At 40.5% G+C, this 19,797-nt stretch overlaps 1 protein-coding gene and 2 pseudogenes across 1 annotated transcript in view; all 3 read left to right on the top strand.

The window, feature by feature from the left end:
- Positions 1-19,797, top strand: part of LOC148003230 (extracellular calcium-sensing receptor-like) — a 157,289-nt gene that overhangs the window by 51,866 nt on the left and 85,626 nt on the right. The window contains 1 exon segment of the mRNA XM_087569107.1: positions 8,413-8,890. Coding sequence (XP_087425233.1) covers positions 8,413-8,890 — 478 coding nt within the window.
- Positions 6,806-7,702, top strand: LOC148003232 (18S ribosomal RNA; annotated as a pseudogene; the record flags this gene model as incomplete).
- LOC148003231 (5.8S ribosomal RNA) lies at positions 8,231-8,383 on the top strand (annotated as a pseudogene).

Below are 19,797 nucleotides of genomic sequence, written 5' to 3'. Positions count from 1 at the left end.
TTCCCTACACATTACACCCTAGTCCTTACTCCCTTGTCCCTACTCCCAATTTGGAGTAGATGAGAGTCTCTAAAATCTGAAACATAAGGTTTCCTGCCACCTGCCTGAAGCCCACATCCATCATCCCTCTGTATCCTTAACCATGCCATGGTGTCAAGGACTCACCTTGGTTAGATCCAGGTTTCTAAGAGAAGGGTTATTTGTGAGTTCCAAAACAAATGACTTTAAATCAAAGATGGCTCCCTACTCTGCTTTCTATAGTCTTGAATCTATAGTCTGTTCCACATAACTTTGTGGTAAGGACAGCTCTCTCTTGAGACAAAACTCTCTGGTTGAGACTCTACTGTCTGTTTGTAAAAGCTATCTGGATAGATCAAGTATTTTCTGACCAAAGTTAGAAAAGTTTCTATAAAAATTATTGGATTTTTCCATCCCAAGTCAGAAATCCTATTATAAAAATTCTAAAAATAATTGTTGGATTTTCTGATCAAAATTAGAAAGCTAGAAAACATTCTAAAAGTGTGTGTGTTCAGTCTTCATAAAACTTTCTTTGCATAGCTGCTAGAAAACATCCTAAATAAACTATATTAGCTCTCCTAATTATTCTAAGGATTTCTCAACAAGGTTTGTGCTTCTGGAAGTTACACTCCTTAAAAGGGGATATATATATGTGTGTATGTGTATATATATATATATATATATGTATATATATATACATACATACATATGTGTATATATATACATATATATGTATATGTATGTATATATACAATTGATGAAGTAATAAAATGCATCTTGAAAGGAACCGGATATAGATCTCTCCTGAGAGACACATCCAGAGCATGTCCAATACAGAAGTCAATGCTAGCAGCAAACCACTGATCTGAGAACAAGACCCTTGGAGGGAATTAGACGAAATATTGAAACAGTTGAAGGAGCATGCAACCCCATTAAAACAACAATGCCAACCAAACAGAGCTTCCAGGGCCTAAACCAGTACAGAAAGACTATACATGGAATAATCCAGGGCTCCAACCACATATATAGCAGAGAATAGACTTGGTAGGGCAACAGGGGAAGGGGAAGCCCCTGGTCTTGCCAAGGTTGGACCACCAGTGCAGGGAAATATGGGGGGGGGATAAAGTGGATGTGTAGGGGGAATACCTGTATGGGGAGGGAGATGGGAGGGAACGGGGCTTATATACAGGAAATTGGGAAGGGGAATAATGTTTGAAATGTAAGTAAAGAACTATATCTAATAAAAAATTTTTAAAAATTAAAATTTAGGAACCAAGAAGATGCCAATGCCAGTTCTAGCTATAATGTTTAGGTCCTGAGATGGAGAAGGGGAGTTAACAAAAGTGAAGACACTGACCACCTTATGATTTTCAGGCAAGTTGCCACAAATAACTTGAGCGTTCTATATTTATACAATGACAATTGTGCTTACCCAAGCAGTGATATCATTGCTTACATTATTAAAAGAAATCATAATATCCACATTTCAAAAGCACTATCTTTACACAAATCCCCCAATAGTTCCCCTTCCTCCTTCTTCCATTCCTTGGATCAGTCACCACCTAAACTTATTTTGAATTAAAAAGCACAATTTCAGCAAGACAAAAGAGATGTCTGGCCAGGCTTGTCCTATAAACAGGAAGACATACTAGTCTGGTAGCAAACATGGTTACATAGTTATGCTTGGTGAGAGGCTGAATTAAACATTTGTTGGTAAACTATCTCTAGTTATTATCTCCTATCATAATTCCCTTTTAATTGCAGACAGACAAGTTCATTTTGCAAAGCAGATCTTCTAGACATCTTTCTAATATATAGATCTTTGTAAGATGTAATCATTCTAAGAGCCATTTTCAAGTCTCTATCAATCCAACATAATCTCTGCATTTTCCATGTCTCTACTGATCAGATATAGCTTCTTAAAAACAGTTATGTAAGCAGGACCTACCTCTCTCCACAACTAACACAGACTTGCTCAGTGTGACTGGGTACTTCTCTAAAGATATGATTATAAGTCTCAAATTCCCAGGATTTATGGTAACATTTGGAGGATTGATATATACAAAAAGAGGTGAAGAACATTTTATCCCTTGAAAGAGTTTTGAGAAAAATGTAGAATCATCCACAGTGACTTAGTCTCTGTGACTCCAGATGGCCTTGTCCATGACTGATGAAGTGCTACAATTTTGATAATGACTATATGCAGTACAATGAAGGAATGGAGAGCTTGTAGAGCATGAAAACTTGGTACTAAATATAAAGGCCACCAAATTTACCTTGTCAACTGAGAAGTGGTTTCCATGGACTTGCCATAGTAGAATCCTGTCACTGAAGCACTCATATGCTATTCCTTGCAGCAGCTACATGGCCACTGCCAGAAAGAGGTAGCACCTCTGCTAAATTATTTCTGATACATGCATGAGGATCTGAGTGCAGTCTCCAGAGAACATGTAAAAAGTCATGGGACTGTGTTCCAAGCTAATCATCCTGGTGCCTGTGAAATGGAGAAGAAAGAAACTCTGTGGCTTGACAGAGCCCCAGTCTAGCTAAATTGGTAATTCCATGGTCAGCTTGAGACCATGTCACAAAATCAATACAGTAGAGAGTGACTGAGAATGATACCCAGTATTGACCTTTGACCTCCTTATTCACACCTGTGGACATGCAACTGCAGACACATGTGCCCCCACACAAACATGTACACACAAAGTACTGCGACCTTATAAGCAGACTCAAACCTCTTTAGAAAGTTTCATGTCATTTTTTACCCTGCAACATCTCTCATACAGCACACTATTCCTTATTGTTTGCACTTTATCTCTTCTTAGTTTTAGATGTAGTATGCCCATTGTCTATCATAATGAATTTCATCTTTAAAAATAACCTCAGAATCATTATATTCATTCAGCCTCCTTGTCTTTAGGCAACAGAAATCATTTTTTTAACTCATTTTTACAGGAGACTGGAGAGTTGACGGAGAAGTTAAGAATATGTACTACTTTTGAAGAAGACCCATGTTAGATTCAAAGAAAAAGATGACTCATAATAACTGGTAATTTAAGTTTCAGGGACCCAATACCCTTCCTTTTCTAGCCTCCACAGGCAACCCTATGCAGGCAAATATTCACACATAATTTAATAAAGAAACAGCCCCCCACACACACGTTTACAATTCAAATTATTTTCTGGCCTTATTTTTTTTACTAGGACAAAGAGGGTAAAATTATTCAATCTACTTCATATTTCTGAAGGGGAATAACATTTTGCCTTCTCAATAGGAGACAAACCCCTCCAGATTTAGAGGCATCTAAATCCAAGTTGACAAAAGTGTCCATCATATACACTAATGTGCCTTTGAATTGTCTTTTACTTTTTAATGGGTATTGCTTACAATTGTGTTGCTGCAGATTTGGTTTTACCACAGGCTTCTTTGATGCTCTGAGCTGCTTTGATTTTAATTTCTGCTCCTCTCTCAATTAGCTTCTAACCCTACATTGTTATTCTATCTTATCATTCATTTGATAACATCCATGCTCCATAAATTTGAAGAAGATAATAACAATTGCTGCTTAAAGTGTAATTCTTTTCCTTATAGTCACTCTATGGAAAAACATAGACTTTTGCCTTTAATTGTTGTTTTGTTTCTTTGACACAAGATTTTTCCTTGAGTATAATAATATTGTTTTACTCTTTTAAATTTATCCTTTCCAAGTAAGACAATAGAAAACTTGTGGGGGTGCTTTGTAACTGAATATGAGGATGATCCCTCTTGTCTATATTTTGATGTCTTCTACATTTGAAAAATGAGTGCTGATTCAGCAACTAAATCCTGCACAGGCAACCACTGTGGAGAGTCCAGTGGAAGTATTCCATGACTCCTGATTGATGTCAGATCCCCTTGGACTCATACACTTGACATTTTTAACTAATATATTACCCTAAACCCAGGTTGTTGGGGTATTTTCTTTCATCCTCTACCTCATATCTCAGAAAGAATGAAGAATATCATATTGGAACAAGGTCACTTGATTCTATTCCACGATGTGACTAAGAAACCTGGAATCTCCTAGTCGTATTCCTGATTTGGTTATAAAGGAGAACATTTTGTTTTATTTCTCTAGTTACATATATTACATGTCAGTGTAGATGCCTATTCCTCCACCATGTATGGAAAGGTCCCTATAAATCTAAGTGATACAAATACAAGTGCTATTGTCTGGTCACCCTGGTTACACAATTCCACTGTGGAAAAGTCTCTGGAATCTACATGCCCCATATTTAAGTTTTTTGATTCATCAGTCTGAGTAGTACATGTTCATGAGTCTGAACTTATAGTATCCAGAGTTGTTATCTCTGCAAGACGAAGTTGCCTTCATATGAACTATATATGTATTCTTCTTTTAATTCTCAATATTATGTTCTGTTGCTCTGTAATACTAGGCAGAAATTCCAGGTATGTAATTTTTTTCTTGCTTCAGAAAGGGGTGAAACGGAACACACATATGTATAGGGATACTTTGTCTAAGTCTGGGTATGTATCAGCTTTACAGAATTCTTACCATATCTCATGGCAACCTATTTCCTTACTTTAATTTATGCATATATTTTAAGTCCTATATTTATAGAATTCTAATTTTCTGATTCTTTTAGTTGAGTATTTGCTTGTTTCTGCATGTGATTGCACACATGTGGATGACGGAGTACAATTTATGGGATTCATTTCCTCCTTCCATTGTGTATGTCCCAAGGACAAAACCAAGGGTAAATGCCTTGGCAACAAATATCTTTACCTACTGAGCTATTTCACTCTTCCTAGTATATTTCATAATTTATTGTTGCAAGCCCAATTGCTACCCCATGCCAAAAAAGGAATGTTTTCTTGCTGGTGTGTGCTACAATCTAAAGCATTTCTTTAGATTAAGTCATTGTCCTCTTTAATACCCTATTATGATACATATAATATCTGTGGGCATGCAGAACCACATATACACACATAATTTCACTGACATACACTGTCGGTGCCCAATGCCCGCACTGACACGATACTGAGAATCGGGCAAAAGCCTGTTGGATTAAAGAAACACACACACACAGGTTTTTATTAGCCATTCTTTGTAAAATTTTTAATGATATCACTTCAATACATAAGCTTAGAGATATACACCCACAAACTCTCACCTACAAACTATATAAGAAGGTTTTTTATCAATGTGATATAAAACTAGAGATAACTTGGAAGAAGAAATCTTAACTGAGAAAAAACTCTTCATAAGATTGTCCAATGAAAAAGCCTGTGGGCACTTTCTTGATCAATAATTTTGTTGGAGGGCCCAGCTCACTGTAGGTTGTCCGACTCCTGGGTTTATTGTTCTAGCTTTTATAAAAACACAGGCTGAGCAAGCCATAAATATAGACCAATAAACAATCTTCTTCCCATGTCTCTCTAACATTTCCTGCCTGCTTAATCAATGGGATATCTTCCCACCCTACCTGATGCACCTAGGATTTGTTTTAGTGATTTTGTGTTTTGGACTGATGGGTGCTAATGGGATCATAAAATAAGACTTAAGTTGAATCTTTTAACCTTCTAGAAAATGTGTAGAATAATTTTATTCTAATACCCTCATCTTTGAAACACAGGACATCATATATGAAAGGTCAGAAAGATTCTGCCATAAATATAGGCATCCTGAAAGGTTAATTCTTTACAACCAATAGGTCCAGGTAAGAACTAGGTAGATAAATATTAGCAAAATGATTGTACATTGTAAGGTTAGTTTATATAAGGAAGTAGTCATGTTTGAAAGTGTCATATAATTGAGGGCCAGATAAAGTAGTAATTCAAAGAAAAAAGTGACAGAATGTATCACAGATAAAATATGCCCAATTCACATAAGAACAGCTTAGGAATAAGAGAATGCACAAGAGTAGAGAAAGAGAGACAAAAATAGACAAAAGAAAGACAGAGAGAAATAGAGCAAGAAAGAGAAGTTGTGGTGTGTGGCATGTGTTTACGGAAGTTTTCTGGACATGTTTTTACAGATTCGGGTTCTAAGAGAACAAACTATTCACTGGGGAAAACAGAAAAAGCTGGAGAATTAGAAGGATCCAGAAGATTGTAACACATTGTCCAAGTTAATGTGAGTCCAAGCAGAACAACTCATGAAGATGCCAAGAGAAACCATATTGAATCAGTCAGCTTTGAAGGTTGGATTACATGGAGGCTAGAAGCTCCTAGTATTAGGTCTATAAATAGTAGAACAGAGGGAAAAAATACTCTGGCCTCAGCCTAAAGGACTTATTTGCATAGCTTGGGTAAGACTCTTATCTCATCACTTTATCTAAGAAAAGAAAAGTGACATTCACTAAGAAAGACATACAGACAGACAGACAGACACACACATATACAGAGACACACAAACACACAAACACACAAACATACAAACATAGAGCGGTGTGAGGAGGGAGGGAAGAAGAGAGGGAGGGAAGAAGGGAGAGAGAATGCTTGCAGTCAAGCATTGAACTGCGAACAAGGTTCCAAAAAGTGAAGTTACAGAAAGAACTGAAGTAGTTGAAGGGGTTTGCCACCCCATAAGAAGAACAATATCAACCAACCAAACCCCTGCCCTCGATCTTCCATGGACTAAACGGCACCAATGGGAGCAAATGCCCTTGGTCCTGTCAAGGCTTGATGCCCCAGTGTAGGGAACTGTCAGAATGGGCAGGTTGGAAGGAGTGAGTGGGTGAGTGAGGAACTGACCTCAGAACAGGAGGCATGAGGGGAAATAATAGCCGGTTTCTAGAGGGCAAATCAGGAAAATCATATTTAAAATGTGAATTAAAAAAAAAACCCTCCCCCAATGAAAGAAAAAGAAAGAGAAATGGAGAAAGCAAAAGAAAAACAAATGGGGGTACATAACTAAACAAATGGCAACTGGTGATGCAGGAGCGTTATTCCCATGATAGTCAAGCATCTTCTGGGAAACCAAAGTCTTTGGGTTCCGGGGGAGTATGGTAGCTGAAACTTAAGGGAATTGACAGAAAGGCACCACCAAGAGTGGAGCCTGCAGCTTAATTTGACTCAACACAGGAATCCTCACCCAGCCCGGACACAGACAGGATTGACAGATTGATAGCTCTTTCTTGATTCCGTGGGTGGTGGTTCATGGCTGTTCTTAGTTGATGGAGCGATATGTCTGGTTAATTCTGATAAGGAAGAAGACTCTGGCATGCTAACTAGTTATGCGACGCCCGAGAGGTCAGCCTCCCCCAACTTCTTAGAGGTACAAGTGGTGTTCAGCCTCCTGAGATTGAGCAATAACAGGTCTGTGATGCCCTTAGATGTCCTGGGCTGCATGCGGGCCACACTGACTGGCTCAGCATGTGCCTACCCTACACCTGCAGGCGTGGGTAACCCATTGAACCGCATTCATGATGGAGATGGGGATTACAATTATTCCCCATGAAAGAGGAATTCCCAGTAAGTGTGTATCATAAGCTTGCGTTGATTAAGTCCCTGCTCCTTGTACAAACCGCCCTTCCCTACTACTGATTGGATAGTTTAGTGAGGCCTGATCAGCCCATGGCCCTGTTGGAGGGCTGAGAAGATGGTCGAACTTGATTATCTAGAGGAAGTAAAAGATGTAACAATGTTTCTGTAGGTGAACCGGTGGAAGGATCATTAATGTAGAAGGCCGAGGGGGTGTCTGGTCCTTTCTTGGGCCTGTGTGAGTCACTCCTCTCACCGGGAGGCGTGTCTCCGGGTCCTGGTCGCCATTGTGGCCTGTGCCACAGCCGGCCGGCCAAGTGAGCTTTTCGGGAAAAGCGGGGATTGTTACTGAGCGGTGCGGGGAGGGTGTCGGGTCTGGTCCATCAAGGGACCTCCTCCGTTCTCTCTCTCTCCCTCCCTCCTCTGCCTCCATCCACACCTCCGTGTGCCCGCCTCCGCCTCCACTGCCGCCAACCTCGCCTCCCTTGCCTGACGCCGCCGGGTGCTGGGTACGCAGCGTCCCAAGTCCCGTGTGTCCCGCCTTTCCGTTCCCGACCCTGTCTTTTTTTCTTTTCACATGTATCCTTTAGTTTCCCACTGGCCGGCCTGAGGTGGAACCGCCTCGCCATTGGCCCCTCTCTTCCGGTGCAGCAGGGGCGGGCGGGGGAGCTTGTGCCCTTGTTAGCACCCATACGAGTCCGCTCACACCCCAGATACCGATACAACTCTTAGAGGTGGGTCACTTGGCTTGTGCGTCGATGAAGAACGCAGCTAGCTGCAAGAATTAATGGGAATTGCAGGACACATTGATCATGGACACTATGAACACACTTGAGGCCCCGGGTTCCTCCCTGGACTACACCTATCTGAGAGTCACTTGAGGATCAATTGCCGCCCCCCTGCAGTTTCGCTGCCGCTGCGAGGGTGGGGGGGTGGGGGGAATGGGCGCGTCGCGCGGCTAGGACTCTGCTCGCAGGGCCTCTCCCCTAGGTCCTCTGTCTCCCGAAGTACAGACGTGGGCGGTGTCCGGCGGTCGTCCTCGCCCGGTGGTTCTGGGCGGGCCTCATCCTCCCCATCCACTGGCGCCGTGCGCCGGCCACCCTCCTCGTGGCTCCTTCCTGCTCGCTCTGCTGCTCCCGCTCCTGTCCTCGCCCGCTCTCCTCACCGTGTGGACGCGTCGGTGTGGGCTGGTCGGGTGCCTGGACGCGAGAGGGGCCGCGTCCCCGGGGTCGGTCATCGTGCCTCCGGTCTGGTGGGAGGCGGGCCCTTCCCACTGGGTCCGTGCATCCACCGCAACCGTACACCCGCCAGTGCACGTAGAGAGAGCGACCTGCAAGTGTCAGCCAGGTGGGGACCATACTGCACCCACAGGGCCTGTCTCAGGTACCTCTCCTCCCCCCTTCCTCTGATGGGGGCCAACCGCTCGGGTGCCAGCCAGCGGGACGCCGCGGCGTCCAAGAGCTGACGCGACTTGACCCCGGGATGTGGGAGCTGGCCGGGGTAGAGAGGTCGCAGGCCCCGGCCTGGGACCCCGGCACCCTCTTGCTCTCCTCTCCTTCTGTCCGCCGGAGGCAGCGCGCGCGCCCTCCTTTCCTCCTTCCCCTCTCGACTGTGACCTCAGATCAGACTTGATGACCCGCTGAATTTAAGCTTATTAGTCAGCGGAGGAAAAGAAACTAACCAGGATTCCCTCAGTAATGGCAAGTGAACAGGGAAGAGCTGTGGCGTGGGAAATGTGGCATACGGAAGACCCACTCCCCGCTGCCGCTCGTGGGGGGCCCAAGTCCTTCGGATCGAGGCCCAGCCCATGGATGGTGTGAGGCCGGTAGCAGACACAGGCGGGCCGGGCCCGGGTCTTCCCAGAGTCGGGTTGCTTGGGAATGCAGCCCAAAGCGGGTGGTAAACTCCATTTAAGGCTAAATACCGGCACGAGACCAATAGCCAACTAGTACAGTAAGGAAAAGTTGAAAAGAACTTTGAAGAGAGAGTTCAAGAGGGCGTGAAACCGTTAAGAGGTAAACGGGTGGGGCCAGCGCAGTCCGCCCTGAGGATTCAACCCGGCGGCGCACCTTTGGCTGTGTCAGTGATCCCAGTGGATCTTTCCCGCTCCCTGTTCCTCCCAACCCCTCCACCCGCGCGACTTTCTTCCCCTTCCACGCGTCCCGCTGTCGCCATCCCCGCTCCTCCCAACGGTGGGGGGGGGGGGTCGGCGGGCACTCCGGCGGCGGGCGCGGGATGCGGTGGGGCGCCTGGGTGGGATCCGGGGTAGGTTTGGTGGGTGATCGCCCCCCACCCCCAGTCGGTGACTGGTCTCCGCTGGGCGTCCTTCCACCTTGGTGGTGGGCCAAAACCGGCTATGGGACCTCTGGGAAGGCCGTGCAGGGAAGGTGACTGGGGAGGCGGTGTGGCATCACCCATGGGCCCTGGACCACACTGCCCTGAGTATTACAGCTCATCCTCTCCATACAGAAGACACTGACAGACAGATAGACAGACAGACAGACAAACAGACACACATACACACACAGGCACTCACACACACAGAGACACACAAATACATATTTAAATATTTAAAATGATGTTTCAAAAAAACAGTCTTCCTGTTTAACAGAGGTTTAAAGGGAAGTTGGCTGACAGAACGTTTTTGTGGGTTTTTATTCTCTTTTTTACCAAATAGGAGGTAGATCTGTTGGCCCTTTTATTAAAAGCCAAAGTATTACGTGGCGAGCCGATGTTTCAACTTTTACCATTCTGTTCCTTTCACGAAAACCAGGTAGTGTTGTTTCTTTGACTTTTCCTTTTTGAAACAAAATGAACGGAGCTCTACCAGTTGGCCTAGTTTCCTTGTTCCTTTTCCCTCTTCCACTGTATGCTCAATGAAATAAAGGAAATAAATGAAGTTTCTAGTTAAATATTTGTTTGGGAGACCCGAACTCTCAAGAGATATTTCCATCTCCCCCCCCCCACCACCACACACACACAGGAGGCCTACTCCCTGTATGTGGGGGAAGGGGGAGAGATGGACAGGAGCTAGCTAAGAGGGGATGGAGTGGGGCTGGAGAATATGCATGTCCCTGAAGGTCTGTCAGGGAAATACTGCTGCTGCCCTAGCATGCTTTGCTTCAGTGCTGAGCCAGGCAGTGCCTCTTTGGGGGGGTGGGGGGGACAAATTTTCTGCCTGAAATCAGTGAGTGATGATTTCAGTGTGAATATCCCTTGCTGTCCTTTCAGTGCTCTGGCTCATGGCAAATGACTGAAGAAAACCTTAATTAGACTCACACCCAGCTGTTTGGAAACGGTAATGGAATTGATAGCACACCCACAGGGAAAGAGAACGACTCCCTTTGCTCACTCTCAAATCCGAGAGGTGGGGCAGGCAAAGGCATACCCAGGCCAAGTGCCAGCAGCAGGTGATTGTGTGAGAAGTGTCTGTCCACAGTTGCATTAGCTGTGCTTACTGCTCCCAAAGGAAACCGATTTCAACACACCTTATTGATCCCATAAGTTCAACCAGGCAGACAGTGGTTATACTCGACAGATGATGTTACACAGCACAACTTAGGTATTTCAAATGGACAAGAAGTTAGTATCAGAGCAGTGTCTCAGGATGAAGTCTAAGTGGGGCTTCCTCTCCAGTATTTCGAGGTCTACAGATGGATCTAGAAAATTCACTACTGTGGAAAATGACGACTTGTGTTGGATGGGGAAGGGAAGCCGGGCCTTGGTGACTAATGGCTGTAACACTGTCCTTCTGGTGGCTGTGGCAGCTTCATGTTCTCTTTTGACATCATCAAGCACCTCAGTTCCTGCAGGATGGCTTTGATGCTGTGGGAATTCTGTCACTTTGCAAGCACTGCCATGCATATTGACTCTTGTTACAATTCTCACACACTGGGATGCTTCTGGATACTAGAGTGGCCCACACTCTATCGTAAGGCTGCATATTCGGTTTTCATAAATTGTTCGTGGAGGCCCAATTATCATGCCTGTCCATCTTGTGAGTGTCATGTCCTCATCTTCCTCCAGACCCTAGCTAACTGTGCTGTCGCCTACTCTTTTCTGGCCTTCTTCCAGCCCTTCCAACAGTTGGAAATCTCAAAGGACTTTTACTCCCGAGCCTGTGGTGGCTGCCATCTTCAGTCGCTATGGCTCGAAGTCAGTCCTTCCTTTCTTCCTCTACCCCTAGGTCCCTAGCTCCTTCCCTCTCTCTCTCTCTCTCTCTCTTTTTACCACAGGGTCTCATAAACCCCAGACTTGCCTGAAGCTCACTATATATCCAGTGATGTCTTTGAATGTCTGATATTCACCAATAAATTATAGATGCGAACAACCATGCCTGATCTTGTACAGTTTTGGAACTCATCCAAGGGTGTCTTCCATACTGGAATGTAGCCTGTCAAATGAGCAACTTACCAAATCTCTTCCTGTTTCTTCTTGTTCCCTTCCTTACTTCCTTCCTTTGTTTCTTCCTTCGTTCCTTCCTTCCATGCTTTCTTCCTTCCCTTCTTTTATTTTCCTTCTGTTCTTTCTGTTCATGCATTTTGTTTTCATTTTGATTTTGAAGTTAAAAGCTATTACTGAAGTTTTCACTTCTTGAAACCAGAAAGCATGAGCTGTAGAGCATTTAGACTTTCAGATGTAGAAATCATTGTGTCCCTATAGCAAAAACTATATACATTAAAGGTGACAGAAGCATTATTGTCTCAAAGTACTGGCTCTGTTCTTCAATTATTGTTAGAAACTTTTATTATTATTAATAGTCCACATAATCTAATATGTATACTATGAACATCTGCATTTTGAAAATGACAAAGGGGTATAAATTACATTTTCAATGCAGTAACACGGAAACAAGCATTTTTCTAATATTCTCATTCTAGAGGTAATATTTTATCTGGCATGCAAATGTATTTTAGAGAAATTCATTAAGGATTCTCCTCTTGCTTAATTGTAGGTGACATTATCAAAACTTCTGAGAAAAAAGGAATTCCGATGTGATTGTACTTAATATCTTAAAGTTGAAATTGGTACAAAAAACAACACTAGGATGAATTTTTTTATAACTTCTGATTTCATTGAATAGGCATGAGATTAGACATGGCTTGTGTCATTCTTAGAAGTTCTTACAAGAAAGTTACAGGAGAATTCTTTTGGAGCTTCCATAATTCGTGTCATTATTTGAAGAAGATGCTTATCAGTTTTATCTGAGGTTACTGTCTAGGTGAGGTATTTCCAGGATGTTTTCATCTTATTACAAGAAGTCACAGAGAGCAAGGTGACAAAGAAACTTTATTCAAAAACAAAGTGAGAAACACTGGTATTCAGTGTAGCTTTAATTTGTGGACCTCTCGAGAAGGAGGAATTGTTTACTCAGAGTTCAGTGTGGATATTTCAGTTTTGATTGACTTTTTTTGATTAGGCAAGCCTTAATTAACTGTGAACATCAGTTTCCATGATGCATTTGATTTAATCAAATGCATATTCATTATCACTAGGTATATGACATTAAACAGGATGTTTCCCTTGAAAGTTGTTCCAGAGGATTCAATACGACTTACTGAGTGTATATTCTAAACTGTCTCAGGCCAGTTGAAACAGATTTCTCCCTCCAGTATGTGGATATGCTCCTGAATACTTTTGAATGGAAGTTGATCATGAAAGAGAAGTTCATAAACAATGTTATGTGCAGGGGGTCTTAGTCCATTGTTTGATATGTATACAGCTTCATGCAGGTGAGATGAGGTGAGCAACTTCATTGTTAGGTATATTTCTGGAAGGTAGATTTTTATGCAGCCTAAGTCAAGTGAAGTCCCAGGTTGAAGTGCTTTTCCCATACCTATATGCCTCATTCAAGGAATTTTAGTGCTTTTGCTTGTATCGTTACTTAGGCTACAGTACAGCTCACTGTTTCTTTGATGTTTGCTCAGACTCAGCTCAGTCAGTGACTGCATCTCAGTAGCTGCTGGACTTATTTGGCTCTTGTTCTTTGTCTTCCAATTTAATGGTAACTTCTTCAAGGATCAAACAATTTGGTCATTCTATGAATATTAATATAACTAGTCATAAGCCCTTATCAAATGAAAGCCAAGTCTCCTATGCTGACATAAAATGGAATTGTCACTCCAGAGGCTTGCTGAGCTTCAATATGAACTTCTAACTTCATGATGAGTAAATAACCTTCATCAATTGCTTATAAGAAATTCATTTAAATTTTGACAATTATGTTGGGCCAGCAAGAGGGAAAAAGGACTTGAAGAACAAGCTTAACACCCTCACTTTAAACATAGGAATCCATAGATAATGACCCATTACTTAAATTGGCCATCGGGCCTATAAACATGCTGTGGAATCAGAAGACCTACGTGAACACACACACATGCAGGACACACACACACACACCCCAAAAAATAATAAACTAATGTTTTTTTAAATTTTCTAATATTAATATGTCATGTCCTTTCTTTATTCTGACAACTGATTTATTTTACATATGTGGATTCATGGTTCACAAAATACTATTCACGATCAATGGCAATTATAAAGGTCAAGTGGACATTTTCATGATTTCAAGGTTATAAATTTTTAATTTAATATTCCTCAGTACACTACCACCAAGAATCAGTGTGTGTGATATGGTGTGCGTTTGTGCGTGTGTGTGTGTGTGTGTGTGTGTGTGTGTGTGTGTCTGTCTGTCTGTCTGTCTGTCTTTCTGTCTATGTCTTCATGCCTATGTGTTCAAGCAGAAGACAGAGAAAGTAAATAGTATCCTCTTTTATAACTTTCTACACAAGTTTCCCAATTCAAAGCCTTTCACTTATACTGATGCTATCTTGCTGTGCACAAGCTCCAGAAATTCTTTCCCTGTCATCATAGCACTGGGGTTATAGCTGTATACAACCATGACTGTTTTAAAGTGCAGGCACAGAAACTTGAATTCTCTTCTTTCTGCAGCAAATTCTTTCGCACACTAGGTTATCTCTTATCATCACTTCTGAGTAATTCTGAAGACTGCTGTTTTCACTCTCTGTAAACTTGGTAAATTATATTTACAGTCAGGATTTGAAATTTCTAAGGTCTGATAATAAAACCTACCCCATGTCGACTAAGAGCTTTTAGAATGTGGCCATTGCTATTTACTTTTCATAATTTCAAATGTCTCCTCCTAAACAGAAATCAATGTGTTTTGATAATCATAATTTAGAATGTTTCCAACTGATTTAAAATGCTACTTCAAATTGTTAATTCATTTCTTTTTTTGTATCATGACATGATTTGGGCTTCTGGAAATAGTAAGTTCAAGCAGAAATAGAAGTTTAGACATACTGTATCTACACAGCTAAGGCTTAAGCAGCCAACAAGCATTTCTCTAACTGACATGGTTACAAAGTTGTCCTATGGAAAAATAAACTAAAAAGTCAGAAATTTTGCGAGTTCAACATGAAGAAACACTGCTTAATTGTTTGTTATCCATGGCATTCTCAGCCTGCTATCTTCTACAACCCAAAACAAACTGTCAAGGTGAGGCCCCACAATATTCCTAACTCCAATACTCATTCTTTACAAGGAAAAGGGCCAGGAACCAGTCTTTTGGGAACATTTTTGTCAGAAGCCATAGTAGGAGATATGCTTCAGATTATAATCTGCAACAGTTTTGCTTTATAGGCAAAGCCCAAGAGAATTCAGTTTAGGAAAGTTTCCTGATATTAGTATATGTTTCTTGTTATTGTTAAACATATATAGCAATCATTAGGTACTAGCCCAACCCTTTTGAGCAGATAGCTGCAGATCTATGAAGATGTACTCTTGCAGTGCTGCTATATAGACAAATAGATGACTTCTTAATTCTTTTTTTTTTCTTTTCTTTTTTTCGGAGCTGGGGACCGAACCCACGGCCTTGCGCTTGTTAGGCAAGCGCTCTACCACTGAGCTAAATCCCCAACCCCGACTTCTTAATTCTTAAGGATGATCCTAGAAGAATTACTGAAATATCAGTGATTATTAAGCTCTCTTAATAGTAGTACTGCTAGTAGATCCCTTTCTGATAGTTAAAATTGCAATGAGAATTCTGTCAGTCTCCCATGTGTCACCAAGTAATTGATTCTTAGACAGTAACCATACATTCTATTACTCAGAACACATTCCAAGAGATTGTCAATACAATTAACTAAGGTCACGGAAAGGGAACTAACAATATATTATAGGTAAAAGAAGATAAAATATTGTCTGGGTAAATCTATACAAAACTTCACTACTAGCTTAGTTATGGTTTTCAACTCTCCATGAACCTGTAAAGATGTGACAGGTGGTGAATGTTTAACTAGATAATTACTCCTAATGGCTATGCATGTAAACACTCTCAGTTGTAAACTTCTATGTCATTTATGATTTGCTTTCATGTGTGAATATGTGATGAAATTTTTAACATGTGATCATGTATTCTGAAAGTTGTATAAGTACTTAGGACAAAAAGATGCGAAAGAGAATTTTTCCCTTTTCCCATTCAGGATCTTTCTGCTTTTCCCCTTAGATAGCTTTCATAAAAAATGTTTTACAACTTAGTAATAAATATTATAATCACTTCTCAAAGTACCCCCCTTTTACTGTAACTACTGACTAGCTGGTGGAAATTTCGATCTGTGCAGTTCCTGCTGAGATAGCACAAAGTCTACTTACTTAATCCCTTGCTGTTTTAGGAAGAGGTGTTAAGTGCCAGAAACTTGCAGTTTCTAGGCAGTTCAGCTACAGTAGCAAGGTAATTTAGTCTAGATAAGTAAATTTTTTTTATTATTACACAGCAACCCTAAATATCTCATAAGACAAAGTCTTATCCCTGTATCTTGTAAGGAAAAGTCGTATCCTCTCCCAATGCTCTTCTCCTTCTGTGCCTTATGAAAAACTGACAAGAATGAAGACCATGCCAAAGTTGGCAATGGGCACATTTTTTTTTCAGTTGAAGATTCCTCTTCCCAAATGACCCTAGTTTGTTTCAAGTTTACAAAAGAAAGTAGTCAAGCAGTATGCAGTGTAGAAAGGAGGACAACTAAAAAATTTCTAATTCTACCAGTGAGAAAATAAGGAAGTTAAGCAGAAATAGCTCTTGTGTGCTAGGAATAGTCAGTTTAAGCAACTTTCAAGATACAGCCTCTGTTATGAAAACTTATCTCAAGAAGAAGATATTTAGAGGAGATAAAGAGGAACCTTAATAAGAGGATTAAAGGGGGACAGTGATGAGGTGGTAGGCTATTATAGGGAATACTGTGACAGACAAGTAGCTATAAACACCCCTTGAATATACATTTGGGACACTACCACTGTAGAACCTTCCTAAGCTACACACACACACACACACACACACACACACACACACACACACACATTATATGAAAGGAAGATAGATGGAGTCATCAAAGATGAAGTTCTAAATAGATATCATATGTCAACATGTAAAACGTTCGGCCAGGAATGCCTTGCATATTGTTAAATCATTGATGAAAGACGATACCATAGATCACCCCTCCCATCACAGGCCATTCTTCTGGGTATTATTTACTCTCTATAACATGATCATAAATGTATAGTGCTGAGGATAACATACAATGTCAAACATGGAGAAGTAGAGCCAGAGCCCAGATAAATGTTTCATTCCTATTGACTAGTGTTTATAATGCTGGAAGGGAAAAAATATTTAGATATAAGCCCTATAATCTATAACAGTCAGTTGGTTAAAAAATGTACTCACTTAATAGTGGTATAAATGTGTGAATAAACAACCTCTTTTCTTTTACATTGTATTTGAGCCCCACTCTGTGAGACGGAATTCATATCTGACGCTGATAAAGTAGCCACAAACCTGTATATATATATATATATATATATATATATATATATATATATATATATATGTATGTATATGTATATATGTATATACATATGCATATATATATGAGTGTGTTTGTGTCTGTGTATTTTCACATACATTTAGAGAAAAGCAATAATTTTATTATTCTAAAGGAACATAGCAATAAAATGAATGGCTCCTGCTAATGTACTGTTGTTATAGGTGTAGATCTGTGGCATGTTCTGCCTTCGTAAGAGAAGCTTTCTTTCAGTTGAAGGGAACTAATATAGAGTTCGGATAGTGATGGAATTTTGAGCTCTCTATCATAAGTGAGATTTTTTTATCATAACCCTTACCTAAAATATCAGGCATCTGTATGGAAGAGGAGGCAGAAAGAATGAAAGAACCAGAGGTAGGTGATGACTTCAGAGAAACCGTATTTTCAAAACACAATCATACAGATAAACATATGAAGTCATAGGAACTCTGACAGCCTGCACAAGTTCTACGCAAGCTCAAACCAGATTAAAAAGCTAGCACTGAGAAGGAAACATATATACAAAGTCTCATCCCCAGGCAAGAAGCTCTTGGTGATTGAAACTTGCTGAAAAACTGAAAACCAATTTTCTCCAAAGGAGTATCAAGGTATACCAACTTCACTCACTAGAAAGGAAAAAAAAAACATGCCCTGGAGTGTTGGGCAGCACATTGTTGACTCTACAATTCTTTGTGTGTCTCTGTGTATACCTTGTCTTATTTTGTTTGTTTGGGTATTATTTTGTCTTATTACTTTTGTGTTTATTTTTAGTTGATTTTTATGTAGGCTTTATATTCTTAAGAAAGGGAAAGACTGAGTTCTAGAAAAAGCATAAACACAGATTTGTAGATAGGTTTGGAGTATTTGTGTAGATTTCAATGAGAAGAAAAATACAACCAAAATGTATTTTCTGTAATTTTATTTTTTTAATTAAAGAAGTAAAACTTTAAATAGATAAATAACAAATAAGGTAGGAAAGAAATGAAGAAGACTTTGTATGGCAACCTCTAGTTTCTACAGTCACCTATACCAAAAGGAATGCACACTAAGTAAACACTAAATTTCTACAAATAACAGTGGATAATAAAAACACTACACTCACAAAAATAGAAAAAAAATTAGGGTTTATCAAGTAACATGGAGAAAGTATCATTGTATTGCAATAAAAATTTACTTAAAATATGACAGTTTAATCTTGTATGTTTTTAGAAAAGTTGGAAGGCATAAAAGGTTTGAGCTTTCAGGACTTTTTTGGTTTTAGAAAAGAATTTATTTTAAGAAACACATCTATCTGCAGCATGGTCTTAATACTGGAAGAACAAATTCTTATTTTATTCTTTTCATGGCTATTTATACTCATCACGGTGATTAATTTTGATGTCAACTTGACAGGATCTAAAATCACCTAGGAGACAAACTTCAGGAAATATCTGTAATGTGGGTTCTGAATTTAATTGATTAATGGGGAAAGACTCCAACTATGTATAGGAACATCAGCATTCACCTATTTGCTGACAATAGAGAGTGGGTACTAGCTGTATATTATTACTTCTCCTGTGCACTCTATCATGAACTCTAATCTCAAATAAGCCATTTATTTGTTAAGTAGTCTTTTTCAGATATTTTGGAATAAGAACAGGAAAAGGAAAAAAATATTTCATGTGTAATTTGTCATAATTATACAGGTAGGATGTTAGGAATAAACAGGGTCCTTTATCCTCATGTCCAAGGATAATGGCAAGCTGGATCCTGATAATCCCAATTTGGTCCTAACAACTATACCTTGGCCCTAAGGTAAAAACTATCTTTAATCTATTTCTAGATTATATTTGATATTAAAAACTATATTGGACCCAAAGATAAGTTTACATACACGTATTTCTTGCCTTACATACACGTATTTATCTTCTCTGTAAAGTATGGCATAGGTATGTCTGAATATATATTTCCTCTTTATGTGGTAGAATCTTTAAATAGAAGAACCTAGCTTTATGATAACACATACTGCTCTTTTTTATCTTTATTTTATTTTATTTTATTTTATTTTATTTTATTTTATTTATTAACTTAAGTATTTCTTATATACATTTCGAGTGTCATTCCCTTTCCTGGTTTCCGGGCAAACACCCCCTCCCCCCTCTCCTTCCTTATGGGTGTTCCCCTCCCAACCCTCCCCACATTGCCGCCCTCCCCCCAACAGCCTAGTTCACTGGGGGTTCAGTCTTAGCAGGAACCAGGGCTTCCCCTTCCAAAGGTGCCCTTACTAGGATATTCATTGCTACCTATGAGGTCAGAGTCCAGGGTCAGTCCATGTATAGTCTTTAGGTAGTGGCTTAGTCTCTGGAAGCCCTGGTTGCTTGGCATTGTTGTACATATGGGGTCTCGAGCCCCTTCAAGCTCTTCCAGTTCTTTCTC

The sequence above is a fragment of the Rattus norvegicus genome, chromosome 9 (assembly GCF_021556685.1).
Source record: "Rattus norvegicus strain SHRSP/BbbUtx chromosome 9, alternate assembly SHRSP_T2T, whole genome shotgun sequence".
Lineage (NCBI taxonomy): Eukaryota > Metazoa > Chordata > Mammalia > Rodentia > Muridae > Rattus > Rattus norvegicus.
The sequence above is the reverse complement of the archived record's forward strand: the minus strand, read 5'-3'. Positions and strand labels throughout refer to the sequence as shown.